This window comes from Taudactylus pleione, unplaced genomic scaffold (genome assembly GCF_031769625.1).
Source record: "Taudactylus pleione unplaced genomic scaffold, aTauple2 ptg000198l, whole genome shotgun sequence".
NCBI lineage: Eukaryota > Metazoa > Chordata > Amphibia > Anura > Myobatrachidae > Taudactylus > Taudactylus pleione.
This window is the reverse complement of record NW_028284600.1, coordinates 9,520,541-9,533,053: the sequence shown is the minus strand read 5'-3', so window position 1 is coordinate 9,533,053 and position 12,513 is coordinate 9,520,541. Positions and strand designations below refer to the sequence as shown.

General features: G+C 42.6%; 1 protein-coding gene across 1 annotated transcript in view; it reads left to right on the top strand.

Moving 5' to 3' along the window:
• The window catches only part of LOC148518849 (alpha-2-macroglobulin-like), a 177,233-nt gene that overhangs the window by 3,437 nt on the left and 161,283 nt on the right, over nucleotides 1-12,513 (top strand). The window contains exons 2-3 of the mRNA XM_088476972.1: nucleotides 5,226-5,388; nucleotides 8,961-9,013. Of these exons, the coding sequence (XP_088333098.1) occupies nucleotides 5,226-5,388; nucleotides 8,961-9,013 (216 nt within the window). The remainder of the gene's footprint in view (nucleotides 1-5,225; nucleotides 5,389-8,960; nucleotides 9,014-12,513) is intronic.

The window sequence follows — 12,513 nt, the reverse complement described above, 5'->3', positions numbered from 1 at the left end:
GTGCATAATTAATCCAGCAGCGTCATTGACCACGTCACTTGTTTTTTTTTAACTCAGAACTGCTCGCAAAATAGTGGTTGAAAAAACCAACCACAAGAATAGCGAGCAGTTCATACGCTGGTCGATGTACTCGATTAATCTAATAAATAGCGGACATGACATATGGTGCAAGCGGCCAGGGGGCGTATTTTCCAAATTTACGTTCGCATGTTTTGCTCGCTCGTTCAGACTTAGAGGCGTGAACAGACCGCAAAGTGCGAACGGTTCATTTGAATAGCCACCCCTTTTTAGAAAACGAACGACCGCAAATAGCGAGCGGCTCTGAATGAGGGCCAATGTTTTGTGGACAGATGAGTCCAAAATAGAGCTTTTTGGTTTAAATGAGAAGCGTTATGTTTGGAGAAAGGTGTACACTGCATTCCAGCATAAAAACCTCATTCCATCTGTATAACACGGTGGAGGTGGTATCATGGTTTGGGCCTGTTTTGCTGAATCTGGCCCAGGACGACTTGCCATCATTGATGGGACAATGAATTCTGAATTATACCAGAATATTCTAATGGAAAAAGTCAGTACATCTGTCAATGAGCTGCATCTCAAGAGAACATGTACACATATGGAGTAGGGCCATGGGATACATAGGCAAACGCAGGAGGGGTTTCCGTCTGCCTGGAAACCCCCCTCCCCAGCCCACACCATGACCACAATAGAAATAGTAATATAATAGAATTTTACAAGTGCTGCATGTTATTCTCAGTATCACAAATGAAACAATTAGCACTACCTGTGGATCTTTTCACATGTGTCAGCTAGTAATAAATAACCTGTGCATCAACTAGGAGATCTGGAAAACATGCACTGTTAGGGATGTGCTGCTATAGAGCCCAATATGTACATATATGTCCAGGGCAGTGCTAGGTTATTCTGCTGCTCCCCCAGACTCCCGGACTTGCTCCAATGCTCTGGAATGGTGCCCACATCGAAAATAACAACATTCAGCTCAGGCAGGATGGCCTTACTGCCGCATATAATGGCTTACTGTGATCGCTGGTCCTGTATATGCTGGAATTATGACACACAATATACTTTGTATGATGCATAGTAAAGCTGGATAAGTGCTAATTTTGCCCTCTTCATGGACTGGCCACACTCACTCTAAAATGTAGCATTTGGAAACCCCCCTCTTGAAATCCTGCGTTTGCCACTGGGATAGTGGGGTGGACCCACTGTGGCATACCCTGGGTCTTCACCTGGTCATTCCAACTCCGCTAACACTGCATAGCAAGAGGATTAGAGAGCCTCTTTCATTTTGACAGGAGGGTAAGCGGAGATGGAAAAATAGGCCACAAAATATTGTTTACAACAGCATAATGCATCCTATGCACAGAGAAAATAAAAGTACTGTTTAGATGTCTAATATTGGCAATGAGTGGGCAAAATATCACATGATTAGTGATTGAGACAGGTGTTCCATTACCAAACGGTGCCATATAGAGAGAGAGGCTAGCATACAGTATATCAAATAACGATGGTAAAAAAAAAGTAATAATACGCTGATCAGTATGTAATCACATCACTACAAAAAAAAATAATAATAATTAACATTAAAGTAGTTTACAATGGCAATATAATAAATCGATGTTAGTCTGGAAAAAAAAGAATTGAATATTGATTAAAAAAAAAACACTACTTAATTCATTATAAACACTATGTACAGTAAACACTTGGGTAATTTAACTTTTTATACTGGTATACCAGTCCTGTACCTCTGTCATCCAGTCTTATTTACTGTACATGTATTTTCAATATTGTAGTGCCCATCTCTACAATATGATCTATCATCTTTTACATTATAAATCAGTCTTTAGGTGAAAAATATGTGCAGTTGTTCCTTTCTGCTTATCTGCCCAGCACAGGGCTTTATTCATGTTAAACCTGAACTGGCTACCGAAAAATATCACTATACTGTATATCGCATCACATCGATGCAATATATAGTAATTAGAGATAAAAAAGTACAGGGAGCTACTGCGCACACAGGCGGCTGTGGTGGGGATGTATTAGAGGAGGGTCATCCACCTCCCAAAGACAAATATAACTACTACTGCGCACTGCCTATAACAATATTATCATATTATTATGAATAAGAACAAATATTGTCACTAATAAATATAAACTTATAATGTAAGACAGTATAAAGATACCACGTGATAGATATGTCCAATCCAATATATATATAAGGAAAGTCACTAGTCTTAGCAGATCCAAGTTATATCACATGCTGACAGGGAATTTAGGTTCTGTTCATATGTAGATGTTTGATTCCTCCCTGGAAAGGTGTGATCTTTATCCGGTATTCCTGAAAAAGGTGAAGAGAAGAAAGAGAAGGGGGAGGCCGATGGTGTAGTATATCACAGTCTAAGTTGTGTAGGTCCCCAGGTGTAGTCTTATATTAGTGACTATGTTTCTCCCCTTATCGGAAAAAAGTGTAGATGGTCGTACTGTACTCACGCAATGACAGAGAAGTTGCCACACAAAAAGGTATCTTTTAATCACCGTTCCTTATGCCCAACAATCTTGTGCAGGGAGATGGAGTGTTCACCCGTGTAATACCAGTAGAAAATAATGAGTGTACCCAACTGATACTGGGAAGCATAGAGATGTGCATATAGAGGTATCTTTAGTGTCTTTATAACTCCTCCATTCTCTTCTGACCTCTTCATTCTGTACAATATTTGATGCAAGGCGTGTCATTCTGAGATTGCAAATCTGTACAATGCAGAGGAATGGAACGCTGATCTTCTTAATTTCTCTAGTCTCCCCATACCACTGTATGGGGAAGCGAACCAATCAAGGAGCGAGGGTGTTGCTGGAGAAGTCATGAACTTCTCCACAGTGCCCTCTTTCCTGAATAGAACAAATCAGTGGAAACCCCTGTTTTCATTCAAACAGGGCTTTTCACTACTTCATGTATAGACCCCATAGTATGTTGACCTTTTGGCTTTGAGAGACCTGGATACTATGGCTTAAGAGTACCATCCATAATTTGATCGGTCCATCCCATTCCTGACAGAATACATAGAACACATATGCATTGCCTTGGGTGGTTCAAATACATACAGTATATACATAGTCACATGCACCGGAACAGGGGGGGGGCAAGGGGGCGAATTATCCCCCCCCAACCTTTGAGAGAGGCACCAGGGGCATACTGAGTGCACTGCACAAGTGCCGTGCATCACTGGGTAAGTCCCATGAGACACCACATAAGGTCAGTGAGTCATGTGCTGAGCTCTGATTGGCAGACCTCATTACATGCTTCTCTGACCAGTGGAGGAGATCAACTGCAGCTTCATGGAAGGATTCATCAGGACAAGGCAGCACCTGGAGCCCCTCTAATGATCAGAAGCAATGAGGTAATTGCTATGTTCGATACACATATACACCCGTATGTAACATGCCTGACTTATTAGCAGATAAAGTTTATGGAAAATGAGTGTTTATATGTTTATTTTTGACCATACTGGCAACTCACAATACCTACCATTGACAACTCCTATCGTATTAGAACTTTTTGTTGTTGGTATTTTGTCATTATAAGGTGAAGTTTGAGTATGTCTTCCTCCCCTGGGTATAAACAGCCCAGCATAGTGTGTGTACTGGTGTCTGATAATAATTTCTACAGTATCTGTGCATGGATATGCATGTAATGTTATAACCTTCTGCATTATTGGTTGTTGCATGAATTGCTATGTATATTTCTCTTTTCATCCTTGAATTTTTTCTCTTGGCTTATACCCAGGGCCGGACTGGCCATCGGGCATTTGCCAGAAGGGCCGATGGTGTCAGGGCTGGTTTTAGGAGGGCAGAAGTATCCCAGCTCTGCAACCAACGCTGCCAGACACAAGATATGTGGTCAGGGGGAGGGAAGGGGTGGTGGCAGTGGGCTGGGAAGAGAGGGATTTGTGCCGCGAGGCCATGCACCCCATAACTCACAGCATGCCCCCTAAACTATGCCCCTGTCGTGAGCATGCGCGCGCACAGGGCGGACTGCCAAGGCTGATGTACAGCCCCAGTCCGTCCCTGCTTATACCTACAGTATATAGTATTTGGAGTGGTGTGTGTGTATAGTACAGGGAATAGCAGGATGCATACACTTGGCTCAATCCTGCGAGCTGTTCTCTTGGCAAACTCATGTTGCAGGATGGTCTCTTTAGTCCTAGAGCGTGGTTCAGTGCACCTTATCGAGGGATGTGGTTAACTTATCGCCGCCCAGAATGCCGGCCATCAGAATCCCGACACTGGAAGTCTGACCTGGTACTAAAGATAGGCGTCTAATTTCCGATGCCTATCTTTAGCTAGATGCCCAAATCCCGATGCCCGGCATCCTGAATGAAGGTAAGTGGGGGCTGTTACCCACAGGGGAGAGAGTGAGTTTTAGGCACCTCCAGGGGGATAAGAGTTAGGCATCCCCTGGGTAGGTTTAGGATTAGGCTAGGGGAAAGGTGAGTTAGGGTTAGGCACCACTGAGGGGAGGTTAGGGTTAGGCACCCCCCCCCGGATGGTTAGGTTTAGGGTGTGGGAAGGGGGGGTTAGGGTTAGGCACCACTGGGGGGAGGTTAGGGCTAGGCACCACTAAGGGAGGATTAGGGGGGAAGAGGGTAGGGTTAGGGTACTTACCAGCCCCAGTTGGGATCTCCACTGTTCGGGCTTCCGGTGTCTGTATTACATCTGCCGGGAACACATCTGGCAGCATTACATACCGATTCCCTTAGCCTATGGCAAATTGCAACTCCCAACAGGTAACTGTCCTCTTCTTTTCCTAATGCTGGTTGGATAAACTGTCTGTACAGGGACGCGCTATTGACTGCATGTGGCCCTGGAGCTGCACGGTAGCGTTGTTAGTGTTGTGTCTGTGAGTGAGGAGGCAGGAAGGGAGCATACAGAGGCCAAATAGGCAAAAAATAGCCCGCCACACCACTCACCCCTCTGTCATTAGGTAAGTGGTGTGGTGGGCTATTCTAGCTGTCCCTGAGGGGGTGACATTCATAAATTTAGGGGTGCAAAAATAAAATTATATATTGGCTCCCCCAACCTAAAAAATGTTGTGGTGCCCCTGATTAATGTTACTTTGGATAATTTGGTAAACATACACACTGTATAAGTTACAGTAAGTTGTGGATTGTAATAAAAGCACAGCCCTTATATCTGATGCCATTTTACAGGTTCCTCGTCTCACTGAAGGCAATGAGGAAGTTGCCTGGATGAAAATATCCATTAAAAGTGCTAATGTGTCTGTATACAGAAAAAGTAAATTTCTTCTGAAGAATCCAAGATGGAAGACTCTGGTCCAGACAGATAAAGCCATCTATAAACCAGGACAGACCGGTAGTATTGAGTATTGCTTCTACAGAAAACACTGATTACACATAAAGGGCCTGATTCAGAAATCGCAGACTTGGCCACAGCAGCTTTTGCCGCAGTCATTACTGTGTCCTTATGCAAATGCCAAATCTGATTTTCAAATAACTGAGACACCCACGTGCAGCATCTTAAGCCAGTGCATTTCTGTCATTGTGCGTACTTAGGTGCACCAACAGTTGCACCATCCACATCACATTTGTACCAGCCCTATGCTAGTTTCCCCATCTAAGTATGGCCTGCTGCGTGTCTGTGCGTCTTTGAATGCAGCTACATTCAGCTACATGCCACCACCACCCCCACGTTGGATTCCCCACCCCCTCTTTACCTCCCAGAAATGACCACTATAATTCTCAGACCATGCATTGTATTCTATGCTGCATCTCTGTGTGCAGGAAATCATGGTGCGACTCAAGTGCAAGTGCAGTGCAAAACAAAACATAGGTCATCTGCGTGTACTTCGGCACTGCATCCACCTCTGGATCAGGCCCAAAATTTTAACTTTGCCAAATAAAGCGCTCTAGGCTATGGGAAGAGACCTCCAGTCACTCAGACAGATTTATGAACACATGAACCCATGGAAACGACAAGGTAGTTATCTGTTTATTCCACTTAATTCCAATCAATTAGTCCATTATGACACACATAAAGTATTAACTTTATAAACATTATATGTAAGGGACAAAAGACACATTTAATGGCAATAAACAAGACAAGCAGATTTGCACTGTGTAGTCCAATGCTAGATAACCCACAAAAAGGGGTAGATATAACAAGCCTTCTAAAGCGTGGGGAGGGGGATAAGTTGTCTCATAGCAACCGATCAGCTTCTAGCTAGAATTTATCAAGTACAGTCTATAAAATGCTAGCTAGCAGCTGATTGGTTGCTATGGCCAATTTCCCCACTAGTCTACTTCTCCACTCTTTATGATGTTTGATACATTTACCCCATAATGTAGAGCCATCTGTATGCACTCAGCTAGCTAACAAGAACACTTACAATTTCACAAATCTCAGCAAAGCTAGGTACACGCTATACAATCATCAGGCCGATCAGCCGATTATCGGTCAATTCAGTTAGTAGCGATGAAAAATCGCTCGCTTGAGTGTGATGTACAGGCAATCTGCAGTGTGCCCAAAACCCATACATGTGGTAGCCTCAATTTGAGCATTTAAATATGCACCTCTATGGGGCTATAAACTAAAATGCATAATGTAGGGGTGAATTACAGGCAATATTGCGTGCCATTGCCCCGAATTCATGGATACTTGCCGACTTTCAGGCTGCCCCCTCCAGGAGAGGACAGCCAGGTCATCTGACTCTTCACAGCAGGGGGCGTGGCATCAGCATAGATAGGCAGTGCAAAGGCGTGGCCCCCGCTATACAGTGCCGATATAACAGGCATTGTAAAGTGGGGGCGGAGCTGTGATGATGCAATTCAAGTGGCCGGCTGCAGGTGGGTGTGGACAGCTATGGTAGGATGTGGGCAGGTGGTGGCTGGCTCTGGGAGACTTGCCCACACTTCCGGGCTCCCAGGTGTGCCATCCGATTTAGGGAGCCTCCCGACTGTTCTGGGAGGTTATGCAAGTATGAATTCATGTCTTCAAAACACAATCAGAAACCACATCTCAATTTCTACACATGTAATGAGAATTGTGCAATGTTTTAAACTGCAATTTGAAAAACTAAACATAAAACCACAAGAAAATTGCAGGATTTTTTAGACCTGTTTGTGATAGACGAGATGGCTCAGACCACAGAAAAAATAATAATTTATTATTAATTCAATATTCCAAAATGAGTTGTGGGGCAAGCATAATGTATTGTTTAAGCATCCAATATGACTTCATTGTTTCAATAATAAGCCTACAGTATATAAATGTATCTATTTATTGCCATGACAATATACTTTATTATTTTTAATAATGAGCCAAAATACTTTTTTATGAGGTCAATATCAATTTATTTCTGTGCCCATGCACATGCTGGGTATTATTGCACCACAAGTGTGCTCTATATATGGTAAACCATCATTAAATAGTAAATGGTGCCACTTCATAATACATTCTTATGCCCCCATTAAAAATAAATAGTATGGACCTGTAATAATATTAGACATTATATATTTCCCAGTTATGAAAATATTAATTAACAACATTAATAAATTCATTACATTGTATAAAATACAGTGCTTTCATGATTCTCCCAGTACAGTAGCCTATAGGGGTGTGATATGTATTGCCGCTGGCCTCATGGCCGGTGGTTCAATTCCCGACAGCGGCTGCCCGACAAAGGAGGAAATCCTGATCGTCCTAAAGGTAAGTATTTACTAACCTAACCCCCCTAACCCTCCTTAGGGGTGCCTAACCCTAACCTCCTCCCCTGTGCCTAACCCTAACCCCCCCCTCTAAGTGCCTAAACCTAATCCCCCTTCCCTGCTGCCTAACCTTAACCTCCCCCCGGGGGTGCCTAACCCTAACCCTCCCTCCCCCTAGCCTAACCCTAACCTCCCGGGGGGGGTGCCTAACCCTAAGTCCCCCCCTGGGAGCCCTAAAACTAATCCTCCCCCCCCCCGCAGCTGTCCACTGCAGCACCTGGCATGCGCTCGATCGGGATGCCGAGCGCCGGTCTCCCGACATCGGGCAAATTACAGGCGTCTACATTTAGATGCCTGTCATTCATCCCTAGTCAGGATAAAGCAGTCTGGAAGCCGGCGATCAGTATTTAGACTGTCGGGTTCCAGACCACATCCCGCCTATAGAAGGCTGAATGAACAGAGCCAGATTAGGAGACACATGGACCAGGGGCTGAAAAGAGCCAAAAGTGAGAAGCGGAGGAGCTGTGACCAGTGTTGTGTAGGTGTGGCCAGTGCCATGTTGGCGTGTACATCCCCTTCACTATCAGCCCCAGTGGGATGTGTATCAAACCTTTGAAAAAGATAAAGGAGAAGAACCAAGCAGCTTCTATTTCATAGACAGTGCTAGATAAATGGTAGCTAGAAGCAGTTTGCTATGGGCAACTTTTCCATTTTATCTCTCTCAAAGGTTGTTACATCTCCCCTCCAGTGTCTCCCTCAACAGGTAAAATGAGAAAAACTGCATCATTTGGATAAAAATGGAAATACAATTTTAATTATTTTGATTTATGGCCAACAGTGTGACCAGCTGGGCGACTGGTCATCATTAAGTTGTCATAATCATGGGCCTATTTTTATGTGGAGGCCTGGGGCTGTAGCCTCATCTGCCCTTTTGTTAATATGGTCCTGTGATCAAATTGCTATAAAATACACCTTCTCGTCAATTAATTCAACTCAGTTAATTGGAAGTTGAATGGGAAGTTTGGGAGTAGAACTTTTTGGAAAGGCTGTAATAAGAGTATGGAAGTTAGGAAAATGGGCAACAGCTGTATGAGAAGAACATGACAAAAAGGGCTCGATAATTTGAAGAATTTGTTTTTTTGTTTTACCTGTGATTTTTACTTTGCAATTATTTTATTTATATATATGTTGTTTTTTTGTCGTTGTTTTTTTTTTTTACAGTGAAATTTCGAGTTGTTGCTCTTAAAGAAAATTTTCAGCCGGGCGAAAGTCAGGTAAAATCAAAAGAGGAACCAAAACTCATGATAATGCCTAAAATAAATATGCTGAAGTGGAAGAGGTGAACATCAGGAAAACATTTTAGTGTAACATATATACAGTATATATATATATATATCTCATATAGAAATTATAGAGATTGAATGGAGGCTGTCAGCTCTCCCAAGGGTCCGCCAACACCCAGAACCTAGAGGTAAAATATAGTGATCGATGGTAGTGAAAAAAAACGCCTGTATCGGACCCGTGAGACACAAAGAAAATTTTTAGAGAATATATGACAGTATATTTATTATAATAACAAAGTCATTACTTCAATAATAAAGTCAATGTGTTGATCTTAAAATTCCATACTGTATATAATATATTCTGCATGCAGAGAAAAACTTCCAAGAATCACATATATTAAAAGGCCATAAGCTAAGAAATCTAATATGAAGTAGTTTTAAATTTAGATCAGCTTTTCTTGTAAAATCCAGCCCCTAGAGTGCTTCCAATTCACAAAGTAGCATGTGCATAAAACATTGTATCATTGCAATAAGCAAACACAGTATCCACTCACGGTGATTCCTATTATTCTCAATTAGGACTCCAATAACTGACTTTCTCAAAGTCTCAATAGTAATAGCGGCTCCTTATATAGTTCCACATAAAATCGTATCAACCAGTACTGTTGCCGCATTGTTACCCCAATCATCCAGTGTCAGTGTGAGGGGGACTGGCTTGTGTAACACCCCTAGGACATGCTGTAGCTGATCATGGATGGGGAGCCGCTGTATCAGGTTTGTGTGCTCACCCGGTCCGTATAGTGTTAACTGCATGCCAGGTCCTGCTGCTGTTGCTACGGCTCATGATCCGTGTGAAGTTCCCACTGGTCCTTATAGTGTTAACTTCATGCCAGGTTCCGCTGTTGTTGCTGCGGCTCGGGATTCAAGTGAAGTTCCTGCTGCTGTAGCCATGGCCAGGAGATCCATGTATTGATACACTGTGAGCTGTATCCCACCGCTGTGGTCATGGTTAAGGGGCTGCTTCAAGTATAGATGATCCACTCCCCTAGCAGGTATAGCCAGCAATGAATGCTGAGTTCTGGCCACAGCTAGGTTCTGAGTTCAGGATAGAATAACCCTTTGGATAATATCCAAGAAGCTGACCACAGTGAGGCATTCTTCTAAAGAAATTCTCAGTGAGAAAGAAACGCGTTAAGGGTGTCCCCAAATCAAGATTGCATATCTTATTTGTACTGCTGATTCAGGAGACTGGGTTGAACAAACGTCTAAGTCTGATTTCCACCGGTGATGAATATTAGCCAGTGAATGTCTTGCAAAGAGACCTAAAGTCCATACAGTATTATCATATATCAAGTCTTCGAGATTTGAAGAGTCAGGTAAATACTGTAGTACACTTCCCTATATTCAGGTAGGTTGCTGATTAAAAACTGGTGTTCAATCAGTAGTAAATCTATTCAGACAAGGAAGAGAACAAAAAGCCCTTCTCTGGTGTAGTTTTTTAGTGTAGAATTTGGTACATAATACTCTAAATGAAGGTAATAATCCCCCTTAAAGTGTAAATGGACCAAAAATTATTATATCTGTGGGTTATCTGCATTTATCTGTATCTTTGATTCTTCTAGATTCCTCATGATTTTCTTTTTGTCCTCAAATGAGCTCTAAAAGGAAAAAATAGGATTTATGGCACTTACCAGTTAAATCTCTTTTTCTGACTTCATCTGGGGACACTTCATTACACTTGGGGTTAGAGAGGCGTCAGCACTTTCGGGGAGATGTGCTAAGCCTTGAAAAGTGATAAAGTGGAGAGTGATAAAGTAGCAACCAATCAGCTCTTAACTGTCACTTTACAGGCTGTGTTTGAAAATGAAAAATTGCAGTTAGGAGCTGATTGGTTGGTACTTTATCACTCTCCACTTTATCACTTTTCAAGGCTTAGTACATCTCCCCATAATGAGTTACATTTTTAGCACTATAAAAGATCCTTCCTTCTAACCCCTCCTCAGTTTGAAATTAAAAAGTCTGAAGGATAGGTTGAAGAATAACTATAACCATCTTAGTCATAAATTCAACAAATAAGGGAAGAATTGAAGTGTTCCCCAAATGAAGTCAGAAAGAGAGATTTAACTGGTAAGTATCATAAATCCTGTTTTCTCTTCCTATATCTGGGGGACACTGCCCCTAGGGGAGGGCTCATCCTGGCTTATGTGAACTTAAAGCTTTACATCCAAAGTCAGACTCACTGGATGCAAAGTCATGAAAACTGTAACATTTTGTGAATGTATGTACCAAGGATCATGTAGCTGCTCTATATAACTGATCTGTGGATGCCCCATTCCACGCTGCCCATGAAGTACCTACTGAGCGTGTGGAATGAGGTGAAATCTTAACCGGAACCAGCCCATCAGCCCCAGTATACTCCTGTTTATAATCATGGCCATAAACCATCTATCTATCTATCTATCTATCTATCTATCTATCTATCTATCACCTGCTTAGATGCTGGCCAACCTCTTCGCTTAATGTCATAATGAATGAATAGACTGTCTTCTTAGTATTTGCAGTCCTGTCCATTTAAAGTTTTCAAACTTTGACAACATCTAAACTTGACATTTTGTTTCTTTGCTGATTGTCTTGTCTGCTTTAGAAAAAGAGGGAATAACTGTTTCCTGGTTTAAATGGATATCAGACATCACCTTAGGTTGAATTGAGGGACATGTAATGTATGAAACACTGCCCTATCCTTATGGATGACTAAAAATGGAGATTTACAGGATAAAGGCCCTCATTCAGAGCTGCTCGCTATTTGCGTTCGTTCGTTCTAAAACAAGGGGTGGCTATTCAAATGAACCGTTCGCTAATTTCGGTCTGTTCACGCCTCTAAGTCTGAATGAGCGAGCAAAACTTGCGTTTGTAATTTTGAAAAATACGCCCCCTTGCCACTCGCACCATACGTCATGTCCGCTATTTATTAGATTAATCGAGTACATCGAACAGCATATGAACTGCTCGCTATTCTTGTGGCTGGTTTTTTCAACCACTATTTTGCAAGCAGTTCTGAGTAAAAAAAAGCCAAGTGACGTGGTCAATGACGCTGCTGTATTAATTATGCACACCCTTAAAACGCCCGTTTTGACCTTTAAGCACGCCTGCGTTCGAATTCCACACCCCCGTTTTCAAGCACCTTCCCCTGTTACCACCCACATACGCCTCCTTCTGTCACTCAAAATAGCAGGCATTCGCTATATAGCGAACAAACGATTTTCGGCCGCACTGACTGGTTTGCGCATGAGTATTAAAATCCGTACGCATGCGCAGATGTGCGAACATCGGTCAGAACGAACGAGCGGCCGCTTACGAGCGGCTCTGAATCAGGGCCAAAGCTCCTACTATTCTGACACCCTTCTAGCTGATCAAAAAAACAGAAAGGGGGTGTCCCCCAGCACACAAAATTTTACCTGAAACAATGCTTGAAAACTATATGGTAATAGAAA